The 20507-nt window shown below is 42.5% G+C and overlaps 1 protein-coding gene across 1 annotated transcript in view; it reads left to right on the top strand.

The window, feature by feature from the left end:
- Positions 1-20507, top strand: part of LOC150029534 (uncharacterized) — a 56966-nt gene that overhangs the window by 5035 nt on the left and 31424 nt on the right. Inside the window, exon 2 of the mRNA XM_090295710.1 lies at positions 14305-15680. Within this exon, the coding sequence (XP_090151836.1) occupies positions 14408-15680 (1273 nt within the window). The 5' untranslated portion in view covers positions 14305-14407. The remainder of the gene's footprint in view (positions 1-14304; positions 15681-20507) is intronic.

Below are 20507 nucleotides of genomic sequence, written 5' to 3'. Positions count from 1 at the left end.
AGCTTGATTTATGCAACTGGCTATCCCAGCTGTATCATCTGTGGGCGGGATGAGCAGAGGTGCGGTTGACGTTTGGTTGAGGTAGGGGATGATAGCTGTCAGGACATGAAGCTTTGGTGGGTGCTGTTAGGATGTGCTATGATAGGTTGGGTGACCCTGTTAGGGGCTAAGTTTTGTATGCTGTGCTGGTTTGGGTGACCTGTTAATGGGTGCTGTTAGGATGTGCTAAGCATGTTTGTTTCATGGTTATCAAGTCACTCTGATGGAAGGTGCGACGATCCAAGGAAGTTGAAGCCTAAGTCCATTTGGTTTTCGGCATGCTGTTCGGCGGGGATAAATGAAGTTGAGATATTCAGGAAATAGATTTAGGATGAAGGAGGTATGTGTGTATCTGGATCGTGTTTGCTTTGGCCAAAACAACCTCAAGCATCACAGGTGTCTTGAGGTGTTACAGATGCAATTCAAATGGCCAACATTGCTTCTGAAGGTCATCACCAATGCGCAGTAGTTATGATGTAAGAAAACCTGGGTATTGCCTACAATAGTGACTGGGACTACCGTGGGTTTTTTTGGTCCTAATTAAGATGTAGATGGCTTTGTCATGTTGTAAAGGGATGGGAGGGGGTCTCTTTTCTCATATTCTAACAGTCCGTTTTCTGCTGGTGTATGTGCTAATCAAATTCTTGTGGTTTGGGAAGCCTTTATAGTTTATGTTTTCTAGTGTTAAGTGCTCCCTTAACTCTGCTTTGTATTGCTGTTTGTTTAGGGTTTGTTTAAACTATGAAGGTTTTATGTATAAGGGTTGAGACACCCCTTAAGTGTCTCTTTTTATTCTATTAATTTATTGCTGATTAAAAAAAAAAAAATTGGCCTAACGTGAATGAATTCGGAAATAGGGATATATGCAGAACACAAGGTTAGGAAAACTGACGGGTGAGGTTACTTTCTTACTTATTTAATTAATTATTTATTTAGATGGAATCAAATGTATGCCAAAAAGTGGAAAAGAAGGATGGGTTATATAAATAAAATAATGAGGAAAGGTTAGTTTCATTCACTCACTAGGTGTGCACCTACATGCATCATTTTGAGAAACTTGAGAAGTAGATTGAAGAATATGCATAGTGTACGGTTTTAAGTTTTATTTCTTTAATTTATGCTTTACTTAATATTTTTATTAAAGTTTTATATTTCTAAAGTGAAGTAAATCAATGACTTATATATGTTATATGAGTAATCAATGACTTGATAATTTATATATATAAAATACGTTGTTATATTAAGTTTAATGGTTGAAAGTAAAATAACTGCATAAGTTTACTTAATGTATTTGTGCTTTATTTATAAAAATGTAACATTCAAAATTGAAAATATTTCAGATTGTTAGTCTAAATAAGTTTTTTTTACATATATGAATATTTATTTTCTTTTACACTAAGAATTTGTTTTTAACTATAATAAATTTCACCGAAAACAAATGATTTGTATTTTGTTTCTAGCAAGATATATAAAATGGTTAGTTTAGTTTTTAAATATGTTACAATTGAATATTTCAATGTGCCGAAATAAACTGTTTCAATTTTTTTTTTAACTTAACCAAGAACATAACAAAGAAAAGCTAAAAAATAAAAAAAATAAGAGAGTTACAATGAAGAATAAAAGGAATATTTTATTCATACAAAACATTAACATCAAAGTTGTTTACCAATTAATTAATAATTAATCATCATGTATATATTTAAATATTTTTGTCTACATTCTTCTACCTCAGTCTCTCTTCAAGTATAATCTATATCATTTTAGTTTAACCCTAAGTTTTATGGATAATTGAAATTAATGTAAAGTAAAAACCATAGGTTTACTTTGTAAATATAATTTTAAATTCAATAACCTAATTCCTTTAAGAACTAAAAGTTAAAATTCAAAAGAAAGATAGTAATGTATTTTAAATAGGTATTAATAATATATATAAAAATATCCACCGAAACTGATTTGGTGACTATATCTACAAAGTTCTTGTTTAGCGATCGAAAGAGAATTGGTCACTGTAATTAACAAAAATATTTTAATCATTAGTGACCGAAAAAGGTGGTCGTTATCACCTTCTATTTCAACCACTGATTTAGTCATCGAAAATAGTGGTCTCTAATTTGGTTCTGAATTTTTGTGACCAAATTTTCTGCAATCGATTTAGCCATCGAAAATGGTGGTTGCTAATTTGGTTCCTAAATTTTGGTGACTAAATTGTCTGCGACCGAGTTAGCCACCGAAATTTTAGTCGCAAATTTGCGACCACTTTATAATTCGGTCGCTAGATGCTTTGCGACTAGGGTTTTTGCTTCCATCTTTATTTGGTGGTCGATTCGGTCGCATATATGTCTAGCGACCAATTATAGTACTTTTAGTGACAAAATTTGGTGGTCACTAAAAGTGATTTTTTTTATAGTGTTTGTGCCAAGATTTCTGCAACCTACCATACATAAGCTTCCAGCTTCAGCATCATAAATTCCCTCGGCTGAAACATTAACAACCTCAGTTACATTTGTTGTTGTGTTTAACATAGACTTCTATGCACCTAACCTGGCATTAGGTAGTAGATTCATGCTGATTTTGTAGTTAACATTGTACAAGCAAGTGCTGCTAGAATTTGGAGAATTAGATGGGGGTGTAGAACTGGAAGAAGGAAAGGTTCCGTCTGAGTTCAACTGTTGGATCTGGTCATTGACAACCAATGGAACAAAATAACTGATGGAAGAGGGCCAAACACAACCTTCCATGAAAGGCAACCACAAGAGCGTCTAGGACAAGGACAAGAGCGTCTAGGACCAAGGCAAGAGCGTCTAGGACAAGGGCAAGAGCGTCTAGGACCAATCACAAGGTCCATGTCCAAGAGAGTGGAAGAAGATTTCGATCAAGCTACGGATAGAAGGGAGACATATTTATATATGTTCAGAGAAGGCCCATCAAGTGTAGCCTAGTTTTATTTATGGTGCAAATAGCATAGCATTGTGAACCTTTGTTTAAATTCTGCAAATTAGGATTAAGAAAGGATTAACCTAGATTAGCTACGGTTTTCTAGAACCTACCACTAATCTAGGATCGGCCATGTGAAGGTTAGGAGGCCATGTGCTCCCATGTGCCATGAGCTCCATGTGCCTCCATGTGCTTCTCATTTGCATTTCATTTAGGTTACATTTGCTACTCATTTACTTTGCTATTTACGGTCCTCCTTAGGCTATAAAAGGAGGAGCCTACCTCATGTAATTTCAAGATTAAATTGAGTATTGTTATGCTGCCAAACTTGAGGCATACTTTACTCCCTTGCCTAAGATTTAGGTCATCTTCAATCCTTCACCTACCAAAGGGGGCTGGCCGAACCTCCCTCAATTTCCCTACTCTCATGCACCTCCAAGGCAGCCACACCTCCTAGGAGGGCCTTGATCCATCAACAAACCAGTAAGCTTCCGCAAACCACCCAAAAACCACAAAAGAGAAGCGCTCAATGCCATCATTTGGTATCATGAGCTATGGTCTTCAAGAGATAAGTATCTCTTTTCATTTTTCTGCTTGAGTTCTTCTTATTTTCATGTTGTTCATCTTGTGTTCATCTTGTCTTGCTGTTTCTACGTTTTTAATATTATTTGAATGCTATTCTATGCATTTCAATCGGTAGTTTTTGTTCAAATTGTTCTTGAGCATCTTATTTCAATTTTGTGTAGGATTCTTGGTACATTGTGTTGTTATTTTTTATTTTTTAGGTTGTTTGAGTCTTGATTGAAATTCTATTCGGTTCATATTAATATGTTTGAGTCATTTTATTTTTTGAATCTATAAGTTTTGTCAAGTCATGTGATTCCAAAATTTGTCAACAAATCTTAGTAGTACTTTTCTTGAATTTTTTGTTTCTTGTTTTGATTTGAGTGCTTAATCTGAATTCTGTTTTGATTTGATCCTTTGGTGCATTTTTCTTTTTAGTTTGAGTTCATATTTGTGTGCTAGATCCACACAAATTCCATCACATTAATTCCATTGTGTTTTTGAAGTATATTTTTTTGTTTTGATTCCAGATTTCAGAATCCTCTGTTTTCACAAATCTGTTTTAGCTGTTTTGTTTTATGAAAATTAAATAAATCATAAGAAAAATATGAGCCTCTGGATTTCAATAGTTTGAGGTGTTAGCACAGAATCAGTTGAAAAAATAAAATAGAAAAAAAAAATAAATCATACAAAAGAAGTGTGCATTCTGGCGCTACACTTGGCGGTAATTGGACACTGTTTTTGGAAAAATTATCATAATTAATTGGCGCATGTGATTGGAGTGAAACCAACGCCAATAGTTTGTTAAGAAACTGAGTTGATTGTGTTTAAATTTTTAGAAACAAATACAAAATAGCAAGCTCAACATAAATCATTTTAAGTCACGCTTTCTGGACCACAATATTTTCAGTGGTGCTGTTTTGGTTTTTCAAATCAATTCTAGTGCCAATCTTTAGGTTCCTTTTGTGTGCCATCCATGATTTGAGTGCCTATTTTTATTTGCTTGTCCAATTCATTCTGAACTCCTTATAGTTGTGTCACATTATTAAATCCAATTGCAGTGGTGCTGTTTTAAAATTTTAATTGTTTCTTGCTTTCTTTTCTTGACCTCTAAATTTGTTGGTGGATAAATATCAATTGGTGCTTGTTGAGTGGGATTTGACTTGAGGAGAGTCTAGCTTTACTTAATAGGTACTGTATTGAAGAATTTAATTCCTTGAATCAAAGAGGATCAAGGCAAGGGATAACAACAAACACAATACCAAACTACACCATACACCTTGAAGGGCACAACCAAGAAGAGCAACAACAAGTCATGGGAGTGCACTTTAACTTGTGCAACTTAATTTCTTTGCAATTTACTCTTGTTAATAAGTAGCTTAATCACGCAATTAGACGGTGAGTGTGTCTTCGAAAGCTCAAAGTGTCTAAGAAGCCTCACCTAGGAATGACTAGTTTAAGCTTTCTAGTTTAACTTTTGTTAATTGTTTTCATTACGCCAATTGTTTTGCTTAGTTTCGCTTGATTGCTTTTGCTTAGCCTTGTTTAAAGCTTTGATAAATTGTTTTAGTTGTTAGGTAGCTTGCATTGTTTTTGTTGCATAAAATTTGATTTCTACATCCTCATTGTGTTTTAAGTAATTTACCTAAAGAAAGATTTGTGTGAAGATCTTGAGGGATAGTTTTTGGCTAAGGCAAAGACTTGGTATTTAAGTAGTCCATTGTGACTCACCTCTCTTACCTGGAAAACTACCTTCATTAGCTTTCCTCATCTTTCTTAAAGTAAAGTGTACCGCCCTGGTGGTCGGGAGTGATGACGTGGCACCCTGCTACAGTATAGGCGTGTTGGCAAGGCGCCAGGTTGGCAAGAGGGAAGGAAGTCGGGGGCTCGTGTAGTCGCCAGTTGTTAAATTGGCGTGATCCGATCTCCAGCTTACCAGAATCGGCGATCACCAGGTTAAAGATGAAGTCGCCAGATGTAGTTTCAGGCGACCTAATCATCGGAGATCGCCAGAGCAAGCACATCGCCAAAGATGAAGGAGAAGCAGATTATGAAGGCGGCCGGCGAGACCACTGGGAAGGTGTATGAGGACACCCTAACTCGCCAGTTCCAGTAGAGATCGCACTCCCAAGTTAGCTATGCACTGGGCAGTACCATGCATAAGTAACTTAGCCAAAATGAGAGTAGAAGCAGCGCCAAGTCAAGGAGGCTCCAGATGATGGCACGTGTACGACTGGATGCGAGCCACGTGTCCAGGTCTGTAACTGCCAGGAGAGAGAAAACAGCCAGGTATATAAGAGTTCTCAACAAACTTTCTGAGGTACGCACGTTCAGTTTATACTCTTTACGCTTGCGAGTTGTAGAGCTGACTGTGAGAGAGGATTTGCACGGTTCTTGTTCTCTTAGTATTTGGTGATACCGTCACTGACTTGAGCGTTGGAGTGCGATCGGCCGCAGGTTCTTGAGGTGGATCTCGAAGAGGAACGGAGGTTCGAAGCGGTGCGCACGTCGATCCTTTGACGAGGCAGTTTCCAGCGTTCCGGTCAACAGGCAGGATCATCAGGCGCCCACCGTGGGGCCGTGTAAAACTTGCTCCCATCCACAGCGTGAGTTCTTGGAAGTTTTCGAAGTTTTCTGCGTGGTTGTGTGCTGGTGCAACCATCGTTCGCTGTTTGCTTGAGTTTCGTTCGGTGAATTCACGTTTTACACCGTTCATTTGGCTTTTCGATTGGTGGAGTGAGGTTTCCTGCTGTTTACGCGTAATCTGTTTGGTGGAAGTTCGAGTTCTTTCGCTCGTTTGGTTGTCCGCGGGGAAGCGTTGGTTTCTGGTGAAGTTGTGGTTTTCTTCGAAGGTTTACGGTGTTCTTGAGTTTTCTTGCGCAGTTTCGCGCTGTTTTCTCCGATTGATCGCTGATTCGATCGTGGTTGAAGTGTTGTTCGCTGCATCCTGTGGTTCGCTGAAGTTCATGAGAAAAATGAGAAGCAATCGTTCAAGCCCCGTGGCGCCTGTCGCTGCTAAAGGCGACGCCGCCATGACCATGGCGCAGATGGCAGAGATGATGCGCTCGTTGCAGGCAACTGTGGAAGCCTCACGCGTAGAGCAGGCGAGGATACATGAAGACCTGGTCGCCTCTCGCGCCAGGAATGAGGAGCTTAGCAAGGTGACTGAGGAGCTGCGTCAAGCTCTTCGGGAGCAGCAAGGGCGTTCTTCTGCTGAAGAGGGGGCGCCGTCGACGCCACCTCGTGTTTTCCCCATGCCTTTTGTTTAGGCGATTACCGACACGCCTATTCCCACGAGCGTGGTTCCGGTTAAGGCTGTCTTTACCGGCGTGGAGGATCCAGAGGCTCATCTGACCACGTTCCATACGTAGATGATGCTGTCGGGAGGGTCAGACGCCGTCTACTGCAAGATGTTCGTGAGTACGCTCCAGGGAACGGCGATGGAGTGGTTTGTGAGCCTGCCTAACGGCCACATAACCAATTTTCAACAGTTCTCGAAGATTTTTGTCGAGCAGTACATCGTGAATAAGGCACCGCCCAGGGTGTCTTATGATCTGTTTGATATAAGGCAGTACCATGGGGAGTCCCTCAGAGATTACCTGAATCGCTTTGGAGCGCAGATGGTCAGATCGCCGGCCAAGGATGAAGAAATGCTGGTCTATGCCTTCAAGAAGGGCGTGCAGCCGGGACCATTTTGCGAGGCCTTGATCAGGGCTCACCCCGCGACGTTTGCTGAAGTCAGGCGACTTGCGGTGGCTCACATCGCCGACGAGAGTGAAGTCGCCGAGAAGAGAGGCAGCGTGGCTCCCGCTAGGCCACGCGCCCAGACCAGGATCCAGCCGCAGAGGGTGCTGGAAACAGCGGCGGCGGCCAGGAAGGACCAGAGGACTCGCCATCCTTACGACAGGAGGAACAAGGGGAGGAGCCAGGGGCGCCAGCAACCAGCACGCTGGGAATACAATCGCCCGCCTAAGCACAAGTTTGTCATAGGGCTAGCGGACCTGATCGCCATTCCTAACATATCTGCTAGGTTGAAAGCGCCTGAGAAGGTGGGCGACAAGGTGCTGGGGTCAAAGCCGGACGCCTGGTGTGAGTTCCACCAATGTTTTGGCCACACTTTGGACTCGTGTCTGTCCTTGGGATATCAGCTCGACGATCTGGTCAAGAGCGGGTTCCTAAATGACTATCTGCTGGACAGGAGGACGGGGGGAGCGTCGAGTTCCCAGCCAGCAGGTGGAGAAGCCCAGCAACACGAGATGCCTATCCACGGGGAGATCCACACCATTGCAGGGGGCTTCTCGGGTGGTGGATGCACCGCATCGCAGAGGAAGAAGTACGCGCGATCGGTGATGACAGTGGATATGTTTGAAAATCACTCGCCGGAAGTGGACATTACGTTCACCAAACAGGATCTTCGGGACGTTGTGCCCCATGACAACGACCCCATAGTTATTTCGTTGGTTACAGCGGGAAGGAAGGTCCACAGAGTTCTGGTGGACCAAGGAAGCTCGGCAGACGTGATGTTCTGGCCGACTTTCACGCAGCTGGAGTTGCCCCTTGACCAGCTAAGGCCCTATGGAGGGTGCCTATATGGGTTCGCTGGTGACCAGGTGGAGGTCAGGGGGTACATTGAGCTGAGAACCACGTTTACAGATGAGGCTGGGTCGAGGACGGAGAAAATCAAGTACCTCATCGTAAACGCCCCTTCAGCATACAACATCCTGTTAGGAAGGCCCACGCTTAACAGGATAGGCGCCATCCCGTCGACTCAGCACATGAAGGTAAAGTTGCCGTCCATGGAAGGGGTGGTGATCACGATCAAGTCTGATCAGAAAGAAGCGAAAAGGTGCTATGAGAATAGCCTGAAAAACAAAAGATCAGTGAGTTATGTAACAACCACCCCACCTCCCGGTGTGAAGCCCAGATCGACGGTAACAGAGGAGGCCGCCGGAAGAGACGTGGAGATGGTGGACGCTGAGCTGGGGGAGAGGAATGCTGGTCTGGAGGGGGAAGAGACGTGGAATCGCCCTGAGGAAGCGAGGGAACAGGGAATCGCCAGGGCGGTGATCGCCAGAGAATCAAGGCCAAAACCTGTCGAGCAGTGGCTCGAAAAGGAGATCGGGGGAAAGATCTTCAAGCTGGGAAGATCTTTGGAGGTCGAGCTCCAAGACCAGATCGCCAAGGTGATTGAGCGGCATCTGGACGCGTTTGCATGGTCCGCTTCGGACATGCCCGGGATTGATCCCGACTTCTTGTGCCATCATCTGGCGATGGACAATTTGGTGAGACCGGTGCGACAAAGGAGAAGAAAGTTCAACGAGGAGAGGAGGCAGGCGATTAGGGACGAAACGCAGAAACTCCTCGCCGCAGGCCACATCAGGGAAGTCCAGTACCCTGAATGGTTGGCAAATGTCGTGCTGGTGAAGAAGAGTAACGGGAAATGGCGCATGTGCGTCGACTTCACCGACCTGAACAAAGCTTGCCCAAAGGACTCGTATCCTTTACCAAGTATAGATGCCCTGGTCGATAGTGCTGCAGGGTGTAAGTTGCTGAGTTTCCTGGATGCCTTCTCAGGATATAATCAGATCAAGATGCATCCTATGGATGAAGAGAAGACAGCCTTCATGACGGAGAGATCGTGCTATTGCTATAAGGTGATGCCGTTCGGGCTGAAGAACGCGGGGGCCACGTACCAGAGGCTGATGGATCGAGTACTTGCACCAATGCTGGGAAGGAACGTGCAAGCGTACGTCGATGACATGGTCGTGACCTCGCAGGAAAAAAGCAAGCACGTTGCAGACTTGGAAGAATTGTTCACGACGATCGCCAAGTTCAAGTTAAAGCTCAATCCGGAGAAATGCATTTTCGGCGTGGAGGCTGGAAAGTTTTTGGGTTTCCTCTTGACTGAAAGAGGAATAGAAGCCAACCCAGACAAGTGTGCCGCCATCTTGGCGATGAGGAGCCCAGCTACGGTGAAAGAAGTCCAACAGCTAACAGGTCGGATGGCAGCCCTATCTCGCTTCGTATCAGCTAGCGGAGAAAGGGGGCATCCCTATTTTCAGTGTCTGCGGCGCAATAATAAGTTTGTTTGGACGAAAGAGTGCGAGGAAGCTTTCGTCAAACTGAAGGAGTATCTGGCGAGCCCGCCGGTTTTGTGCAAACCGCTGGTGGGAATCCCTCTCAGGTTGTATTTGGCTGTAACTGAGAGGGCGGTAAGTGCGGTGCTCGCCCAGGATCAAGATCAGGCTCAGAAGCCTATCTATTTTGTGAGCAAGGTGTTGCAGGGCCCCGAAACGAGATATCAGGCCCTGGAGAAGGCTGCGCTGGCTGTGGTGTTTTCGGCGAGGAGGTTGCGCCACTACTTCCATAGTTTCACAATACTGGTGATGACTGACCTGCCCATCCAGAAGGTCTTGAAGAAACCCGACGTTGCGGGAAGGATGGTGAAGTGGGCGGTAGAGTTGTCAGAGTTTGATATTAAATATGAGCCCCGAGGCCCGATCAAGGGGCAAATCTTTGCAGATTTCGTGGTTGAGCTCTCATCAGAGGCGACGCGGGTTGAAGGAGACGATTTCCGTTGGGTACTTTCGGTGGATGGATCGTCGAACCAGCAGGGCAGCGGTGCTGGAGTCATATTGGAAGGACCCAACGGCGTGCTGATCGAACAATCTCTGAGGTTCGCCTTCAAAGCCAGCAACAATCAAGCAGAGTATGAGGCGCTGATCGCCGGGATTCTGCTGGCCAAGGAGATGGGAGCTAGGGTGCTGATGGCTAAGAGTGACTCGCTGCTAGTCACGGGGCAAGTAACAGGCGAGTTCCAAGCTAAGGACACACAAATGGCGGCTTACTTGGCGTACGTACAGGAATTGAAGAGTTCCTTTGCCTCCTTTGAAGTAGTACATGTGCCCAGAGAGCAGAATGCCCGAGCTGACTTGCTTGCTAAGCTCGCCAGCTCAGGCAAGGGGGGTAGGCAGAGGACGGTGATTCAAGAAACTCTGAAGACGCCAAGGGCATTTGTAGCAGATCACCTGGTCCTTCAGATAAGCAAGTCGACGGAGAAAGCAGCGAGAAGCCATAAGTCCTTGACACAAGAAACTCTGAGATCGCCGAGAATTAGAGCATGTCGAGGAGAGAAGGTGAATGTGATGCAGGTCTGCGCTACCCATGAGCCAGACACTTGGATAACGCAGTACAAGCGGTGCCTGGCAGATGGCCTTCTCCCGCTGGATCCGACGGAAGCTAGGAAGGTAAAGAAAAATTCCAGCAAGTACACATTGATTGATGGCGATCTGTACAGGTTTGGGTTCACTCACCCACTCCTGGAATGCGTACACGGCGAGAAGTGCACGAGGATCATGGCAGAGCTCCACGAGGGTATATGCGGAAGCCACGTTGGGGGTCGAGCTCTGGTCGCGAGGACTCTCCGGGCAGGATACTACTGGCCATCCCTGAGAGAAGATTGCAAGAAATATGCCCAGTGTTGCAAACAATGCCAATAGCACGCCGATTGGCACAAGGCACCTCCCGAGGAGTTGAAGTCGATCTATAGCCCTTGGCCGTTTCATACTTGGGGAATCGACATCCTGGGACCTTTCCCGCTGGCGGTCAGGCAGATGAAGTACTTGGTGGTGGCGATTGAGTATTTCACCAAGTGGATTGAAGCAGAACCAGTGGCCCAGATCACCGCACACAAGATCGAAGGTTTCGTGTGGAAGAACATCGTGTGCCGGTTTGGAGTGCCTAAACGCCTGGTGTCGGATAATGGGACGCAGTTTGCAAGCCACCTGTTGAAGAAGCTTTGCGAAGGGGTGGGAATTCAACAAGTGTTTGCATCCGTCGAGCACCCTCAGATAAATAGCCAGGTGGAGTCAGCTAATCGGGTGTTGTTGAGAGGTTTGAAGAGAAGGCTTGAGAAAGCCAAGGGAAGTTGGGCTGAGGAGGTGCCCCGTATAGTCTGGGCGTACCACACCACCGAGCAGTCAGGAACCCATGAGACCCCGTTCAGCTTGGTCTATGGGTGTGATGCCATGATTCCGGTGGAAATCCAGGAGAGCTCGCCGAGATTCCAGAACTTCGTAGAGGAAGACTCGAATGAAGAGAGAAGGCTGAACCTGGATCTACTGGATGAAGTCAGGGAAGAGGCGAGGTTGAAGGCTGAAGCCGTGAAGAGAAGGGTCGAACGAAGATACAACTCGAAGGTGATGCCAAGGCAGTTTAGAGAAGGCGATCTGGTGATGAGGAAGGCCCACCAGTACGAGATGGAGAATAAACTGTCACCCAAGTGGACTGGACCGTTCAGAATAACCGAGGCGCTCGAGAACGGAGCCTACCGCTTAGAGACGCTGGAAGGAGGGGCGATTCCTCGCACCTGGAACGCCACACACCTGAAGTTGTACTATAGTTAAGAGGTTTGTAAGTAAAGACAAACACAATGATGGAGATCAAGCCCAAGAGAACATGGAGGCCACTCATCAAGCTCAAGAAGAGGTGGAGGCACAAATGGAGGACGCCCATGGAGGTCAAAGTCCACCTCAAAGGATTACAAGAAGCATGTTCAAAGCCTTGGGAGCTAGAGGACATTTATTTTCTCTTTTTGTAGTGTCTTTAGTTGAAGGTGCTTAGAGGGAAACCTTAGAAACCTCTTTTGTTATAGCATCTTTTAGGCTTTAGTTAGGAGCTTTAGGGGGGTGTATTAGTAGATAGGTGTAGAAGTAGAATAGGGGGTGCCAAAGTGAAGGAAAGGATCACACCTTCCTTGCTTTGCAAATAAGCGCCGGTGGGAGGGAATTTTGAATTGTTTTAGCTTTCTTTTTCAGCACCTTAGGCTATAAATAGAGGTGCCTTCCTTGTAAAATTCAGATTTGAATTTATCTAAAGAAACTATACTCAAAATTGGAGTGAGCATTTGGAGAGCTTTTGAGCCTTCTACTCTAGTCTTATCTTGAAGGACCATGGTTTCCTCAAGTGGCGGCTTGCACACTCATCTAGGAGCATCCATACTTCTAGTGGCGTGATCATCCAACCATTCCTCCATCTTCATGAGCATTCTCTTCTCCTTCCCTTCTTCTTCTTCAATTGTTCATGTTGCCTTGTGTTTTGAGTTGTTTTAGTTTCGGTTCTTCCAATTTCCAGCACCTATATTCTGTTTTGTTTCTTAATTCTGTTCGGTACAATTGATTTAGATTTTAATTCTGTTCGGTCTTCAATTTTTAAATTCCTTTGTTGATTCAATTTGACAATATTTGGTTCATCCAAATGAGTTTGGGATTTGGTACTTGTTATTGGTGAGTTCTTGACTTAGAACCATGATCCAACTCTAAGAAAGTGCCTCTATATTTTCCAGCTCAAGGTGATTCCTAAAAATGTCAAGAATCTTGTTCTATGTGGCTATTGGAATCACATCATGTGGTATCATGAGTCTTAGGTTCATTCTTGTTTAATTGTTGAGTTGTGTGCACTTTATTTCAAGAGCTCTTTAATTTTCTTGCAATTTAAGTTTCTGTTTTAGGATTTTAATTGAGTATTGTTGCTGTTTTTCTTTTGCTCCAAGTGTTTGTGGAAAGGTTTATGGCACTCATAATTCTTATGAGTATGGTTGCTCTTTTGGAATGGCATTATCCTTCCTAGAGTTTACCTTAAGCTTCCTTTCACTTGTTACAATTTGTGTTGTGTCTTTTAATTTTTGAATCATGTCAAGTTTTGTCTTAGTCATGTTTTTCCATATTTGTCATTACTTCTAGTAGTACTTTTATTGTTTTGATTGTTTCTTGCTTTGGTGTCATATAATTTTCTGAATTGATGTTGATCCTTTGTGCATTTTCTTTTTAGAATTGAGTTCATACTTGTATTCTAGACCTATACAAGTTCCAATACATCATTTTCTATTATGTCTTTGCTAGTTCATCATCCTGTTTTTTTATTCCTATTAGGATTCCTCTGTTTCTGAAAAAAGTGCTTACTGTTTTTCCTTATTGCAACTGATTTACGTACTGTAAAATTCTGAAATTCTGGATTTGAGATATTCAAAGTGTTAGAAAATAATAGAAAAAAGAATCATTCAAAAATATGAAGTACACAAAAAATGATAAATAAAATAAAAAAAGTGTACATTCCTGCCGAAAAAAATACGGTAATCTGGCAGTGATTTTAAAAAATTTATTTCTCTCAATTGGCTTACTGTTTTTAATTGATTCCAGTGCCATTATTGAGTTAACATCTTGAAGTTTCTGTGGTATAAATTTCATAATCCAGTTCGCTCTACAACGTTCCAGTTAAATCAGTGAATATCAAACACAGTTTGCATAATTTTTTTTTTTTTTCCAGTAGCTAAATTTTTTGTTTTTCTTCATCTACTCTAGTGCTTTTCCTTAGGTATTCTTTTGTGTGCCTACTTTTCTCATTGAGTTCTTTATTTTCTTGATTTTCTTTCATTCTTACTCTTTGAGTTTGTCTTACATATAGTATTCCTTTTGCAATTACCTTTTCCTTGCTTATACCTTTTCTTGTTTGTCTTTATTGTTTCTTTGGTTTTGTGGTGGTTTGCTCTTAAGATTGGTGTGCTTGCTTTGACATATTTCATTTGAGGATTCCAAGGCCTCAAGATCAGATTGGAGCAAGAACATTATTTCTTTGAGAGTGATATCTTTTTCAGCCTTAAGTTCACTTCGGCAGTTTCATTACAGCTCACTGTTTTTTTTGCTAATTTTTAACTTGTTTGCTGTTTTTGTGTGTTTGCTGTTTTTAATTACAAATGGCTGGATTTTCAAGTGATGCATCCTACAAGCAGAATTCTCCTTCCAAAGCTTCAATTATTGGTGAATTACATGAAGCTCAAAGAACAATTAGACGGTTGGAGGAGAAATTGCAAAAGATGGAGGTCCAACAAACTAGACCATCTCCTTCTATCCATGATGGACATCATTCTCATAGACCATCTTCAAGAGCTTCTTCAAATGATGTTGGCCGTGAAGATGAGCATAGGAGAAGGAGACCTCCACCCCAAGTCTATGGACAAAGACATCATCACCAAGGGGAAAGAATTCACTACGGCAATGGCTTCTACCATGATGCAAAGTCCAAGCTTCCTTCGGTCAAACTACCTTGTTTTAATGGTTCTAGTGATCCAAATGTGTATTTAGATTGGGAGGCTAAGTGTGAACAAATTTTTGAGATCCATGAGATCCAAGATGAGCATAAGCTCAAGCTAGCCACCCTAGAGTTTAGTGATTATGCCATGAAATGGTGGCATGGAATTGTAAAGGACATTATCTATCACAAGGGTCCTCCCGTGGACTCTTGGAACTCTTTAAAGGATCATATGCGCGCTAGGTTTGTGCCCCCACATTTTAGGAAAGACCTCATGTTGAGACTCCAACGGTTTCAACAAGGCACGCTAAATGTGGATGAATATTATAAGGAGTTTGAGACGCTTGTGCTTAAAATTGAATTAGAAGAAAGTGAAGAAGCCATGGTTGCTAGGTTTGTGAGTGGTCTTAGGAAGGATATTCAAGACATTGTTGAGTTACAAGAGTATTCATCATTGGGCTCTTTAGTTCATCTTGCAATGAAGGTGGAAGCCCAACTTGCTAAGAAAAACTCTTTTAAAAATGCTTCCAATGATGGATACTACTCCAAGTCTTGGAGAAACAAAACTTCTTTTTCTAAACATCCTTCCAAAGATTCTTCTTTCAAACCCAAGGAATCTAAGCCATCAACTTCTAGACCTAAGTCTCCCACTAGAACATCTAACACTAAATGCTTTAAATGTATGGGTTATGGTCATATTGCTGCAAATTGTCCTTCCAAACGAAGTATGTACATGCATGAGGGCATTGTAGTTAGTGAGCATGATTCGGATTCTCCAAAGCATTCATTGCATTCTCATACATCTAGTGAGGAAGAGAGCGAATGTCCACTTGAAGGGGACTTGTTAGTTGTGAGAAGACTTCTTGGACAAGTTTCACAACCTTTTGATGAAAGTCAAAGGGAAAATATTTTCCATACAAGATGTCTTATTCAAAACAACATTTGTTCCTTGATAGTGGATGGGGGTAGTTGTGCAAATGTGGCTAGTACAAGAGTGGTAGATAAGCTTGGATTGCCTACTATCTCTCATACAAAGCCCTACAAGTTACAATGGCTTAGTGAAGTAGGAGAAATAATTGTTAATAAACAAGTCCTCATCCATTTCTCCATTGGAAAATACAAAGATGAGGTATTATGTGATGTTGTGCCCATGGAAGCCACTCATGTTCTTTTGGGAAGGCCTTGGCAATTTGATAGAAAAGTTTTACATGATGGCTTTACCAACAAATTATCTTTTGAATTCCATGGTCACAAGGTTACTTTAAAATCCCTCTCTCCAAGAGAAGTCCATGAGGACCAAGTTATCATGAAGAAAAAGAGGGAGAGTGAAAAAGATAAAAAAGATAAAAAAGATAAGAGTTCTAAGCCTACACTCCTTGTGTCTAGGCGTGACATTGAAAGGGAATTAGTGGCTCATCATCCTCTTTTTTTAGCCATCCCTAGAACTCTTAGCATAGAATCACTTGTTGATAGTCCTCATTGCTTGGAAAATTTGGTAGAGGAGTTCAAAGATGTGTTTCAAGATCCTCCAAATGGACTTCCACCTTTGAGAGGGATTGAGCACCAAATTGATTTGATACCGGGCTCTTCTTTACCAAATCGTCCCGCATATAGGACCAATCCAAGTGAAACCAAGGAAATTCGCCAACAAGTTGAGGCTTTGATTGAGAAAGGGTGGGTGCAAGATAGCATGAGTCCTTGTGCTATGCCTATCATCTTAGTGCCAAAAAAGGATGGCACATGGCGAATGTGTTCGGATTGTAGGGCCATAAATAACATAACCATTAAGTATAGGCATCCCATACCTAGACTAGATGATTTGTTGGATGAATTACATGGTTCTAAAATCTTTTCAAAGATTGATCTTAAAAGCGGCTACAATCAAATCCGTATCAAACCGGGTGATGAATGGAAGACGGCTTTTAAGACCAACTTTGGTTTATATGAGTGGTTAGTTATGCCTTTTGGTTTAACTAATGCACCAAGTACCTTCATGCGCCTCATGCATCATGTTCTTAGACCTTTCATTGGTAAGTTTGTTGTGGTTTACTTTGATGACATTCTCATTTATAGCTTATCTTTGAATGACCATAGGTTGCATGTTAGGCAAGTTTTGGAAACCCTTAGGAAGGAACATTTGTATGCTAACCTTGCTAAATGTATGTTTGCTCTTGATCATATAGAATTCCTAGGGTTTGTTGTGAGTTGTAAAGGGGTCCATGTGGACAAAACAAAGGTGGTGGCCATTCAAAATTGGCCTACACCGAAATCTTTGAATGAGGTCCGAAGTTTTCATGGGCTTGCTTCTTTCTATAGAAGATTTGTCCCAAACTTTGGTACCATTGCCGCACCACTCAATGACATAGTGAAAAAGGATGTGGTCTTTCATTGGGGAGAAGCACAACAAAATGCTTTTGATACTTTGAAAGAAAAATTGACTAATGCTCCCATCTTGGCCCTTCCTAATTTCACTAAGACATTTGAGATTGAGTGTGATGCTTCAAGCATAGGTATTGGGGCTGTTCTCCTTCAAGAGGGCCACCCCATAGCCTATTTTAGTGAGAAATTGAAGGGAAGTCATCTCAACTATTCCACCTATGATAAGGAATTATATGCACTTGTTAGGGCTTTGTTTACTTGGCAACACTATCTTTTTCCCAAAGAGTTTGTGATACATAGTGATCATGAATCTCTTAAATATTTGAAAAGCCAAAACAAACTTAACAAGAGGCATGCTAAGTGGGTGGAATTCATTGAGCAATTTCCTTATGTGATCAAACACAAGCAAGGCAAAATAAATATTGTGGCGGATGCTCTTTCTAGAAGATACACCTTGCTAAATCTTTTAACCTCTCAATATCTTGGTTTTGATCACATTAAGGAACTTTATCATGATGACCTTGATTTTTCTCTCCTCTATCAAGAGTGTCTTAAGGGAGGACACAAAGACTTTTTTATTCAAGATGGCTTTCTTTTTAAGGGAAAACGTCTTTGTGTTCCCCAATGCTCTATTAGATTATCTCTTGTTAGAGAAGCTCATGAGGGGGGCTTAATGGGACATTTTGGGGTTGCTAAAACTTTGGATGTGTTGCATGAACATTTCTTTTGGCCTCATATGCATAAACATGTTCATAGTTTGTGTGATAAATGCATAGCTTGCCGCAAAGCTAAATCTAAAATGCATCCCCATGGTCTTTATACTCCTCTTCCTATCCCTTCAATGCCTTGGGTAGATATATCTATGGATTTCATCTTAGGCTTACCCAAGACATCAAAGGGAAAGGACTCCATTTTTGTGGTAGTGGATCGTTTTTCAAAGATGGCTCACTTTATTCCTTGCCACAAAGTGGATGATGCATGCCACATTGCAAACCTCTTCTTCCAAGAAGTGGTTCGCTTGCATGGGATTCCTAGGTCTATAGTGTCCGATAGAGATCCTAAGTTCTTGAGTCACTTTTGGAAGACCTTGTGGGGCAAGCTTGGAACTAAGCTTTTATTTTCTACCACTTGCCACCCACAAACTGATGGTCAAACCGAGGTGGTGAATAGAACTTTGGGACAACTATTGAGATGCTTTATTTCGGGGAATCCTAGAGTGTGGGAGAATTTACTACCCCATGTTGAGTTTGCATATAACCGAGTAGTAGATTCTACCACCTCTCATTCTCCTTTTGAGGTAGTCTATGGGTTTAATCCCCTAACACCTCTTGATCTTCTTCCTATTCCCCTTCTTGAAGATGTCTTGTGCAAAGATGGGGATGAAAAGGCTTCTTTTGTGAAAACTTTGCATAAAGACATCAAGAAGAGAATTGAGAAGAAGGTTGGCAAGTATGCTGAACTTGCCAATAAAAGGAGAAAAGCATTGTTGTTTGATGAGGGCGATTGGGTTTGGCTTCATTTGAGGAAGGATCGTTTTCCTACTCAAAGGAAGTCCAAACTAATGCCTCGAGGGGATGGACCTTTCCAAGTCCTCAAGAGGATTAATGACAATGCTTATGAGTTAGATATGCCTGATACATTCTTAGGTAGTCATACTTTTAATGTCAGCGATCTAACTCCTTTTTCTGTAGGTCTCCAGAATTCGTGGTCGAATTCTCTCCAACTCGGGGAGTATGATGGAGATCAAGCCCAAGAGAACATGGAGGCCACTCATCAAGCTCAAGAAGAGGTGGAGGCACAAATGGAGGACGCCCATGGAGGTCAAAGTCCACCTCAAAGGATTACAAGAAGCATGTTCAAAGCCTTGGGAGCTAGAGGACATTTATTTTCTCTTTTTGTAGTGTCTTTAGTTGAAGGTGCTTAGAGGGAAACCTTAGAAACCTCTTTTGTTATAGCATCTTTTAGGCTTTAGTTAGGAGCTTTAGGGGGGTGTATTAGTAGATAGGTGTAGAAGTAGAATAGGGGGTGCCAAAGTGAAGGAAAGGATCACACCTTCCTTGCTTTGCAAATAAGCGCCGGTTCTAGTTTGTTTTGGGAGGGAATTTTGAATTGTTTTAGCTTTCTTTTTTAGCACCTTAGGCTATAAATAGAGGTGCCTTCCTTGTAAAATTCAGATTTGAATTTATCTAAAGAAACTATACTCAAAATTGGAGTGAGCATTTGGAGAGCTTTTGAGCCTTCTACTCTAGTCTTATCTTGAAGGACCATGGTTTCCTCAAGTGGCGGCTTGCACACTCATCCAGGAGCATCCATACTTCTAGTGGCGTGATCATCCAACCATTCCTCCATCTTCATGAGCATTCTCTTCTCCTTCCTTTCTTCTTCTTCAATTGTTCATGTTGCCTTGTGTTTTGAGTTGTTTTAGTTTCGGTTCTTCCAATTTCCAGCACCTATATTCTGTTTTGTTTCTTAATTCTGTTCGGTACAATTGATTTAGATTTTAATTCTGTTCGGTCTTCTCTTTTTAAATTCCTTTGTTGATTCAATTTGACAATATTTGGTTCATCCAAATGAGTTTGGGATTTGGTACTTGTTATTGGTGAGTTCTTGACTTAGAACCATGATCCAACTCTAAGAAAGTGCCTCTATATTTTCCAGCTCAAGGTGATTCCTAAAAATGTCAAGAATCTTGTTCTATGTGGCTATTGGAATCACATCACACAAAGTCATATTACAATGTCTCTGATGAAACAGTTTGAAAGGGGGCATTCTTTTTTCCCTAAGGAGGGTTTTTAATGAGGCCACCCAATAAAAGAAGAGTTTTCGAATTTTAAGGCGTTTTCAGATTGCATGTCTGCTTTTTTCCAAGAGTTTTGAAGAAAGATCTTGTCGCTTGTACGTGATTTAAGGCAAGAAAAGATATATCGCATGCTTTCTAAAAAGTTTTTAAGTCCTCATCGTTTTTCGGCGATTAGAGGCACCAGTTAAAGTTTTTAAGTCCTCATCGTTTTTCGGCGATTGGAGGCACCAGTTAAAGTTTTAAAGTCCTCATCGTCTTTCGGCGATCGAAGGCACCAGATGAAAGACCTCAACGCCCTCGCGCGTTCTGAGGCAAGATAAAGACCTCTTCGCCGTCGAGCGAGTGCAGGCGAGGAAGAGTAAAAGTCCTCCGTGTTTCTGGGGGCGAGAAGATGTAACCCCTGGGGCAATGTAGAGGCACCAGAGTAAAAGTCCTCCGTGTTTCTGGGGGCGAGAAGATGTAACCCCTGGGGCAATGTAGAGGCACCAGTGAAAAGTCCTCCGTGTTTCTGGGGGCGAGAAGATGTAACCCCTGGGGCAATGTAGAGGCGCCAGTAAAAAGTCCTCCGTGTTTCTGGGGGCGAGAAGATGTAACCCCTGGGGCAATGTAGAGGCGAGATAAAGACCTTCTCGCCGATGAGCGAGTTCAGGCAAGATAAAGACCTTCTCGCCGATGAGCGAGTTCAGGCAAGATAAAGACCTTCTCG

Source organism: Phaseolus vulgaris, chromosome 1 (assembly GCF_051622355.1).
Source record: "Phaseolus vulgaris cultivar YP4 chromosome 1, ASM5162235v1, whole genome shotgun sequence".
NCBI lineage: Eukaryota > Viridiplantae > Streptophyta > Magnoliopsida > Fabales > Fabaceae > Phaseolus > Phaseolus vulgaris.
The sequence above is the reverse complement of the archived record's forward strand: the minus strand, read 5'-3'. Positions and strand labels throughout refer to the sequence as shown.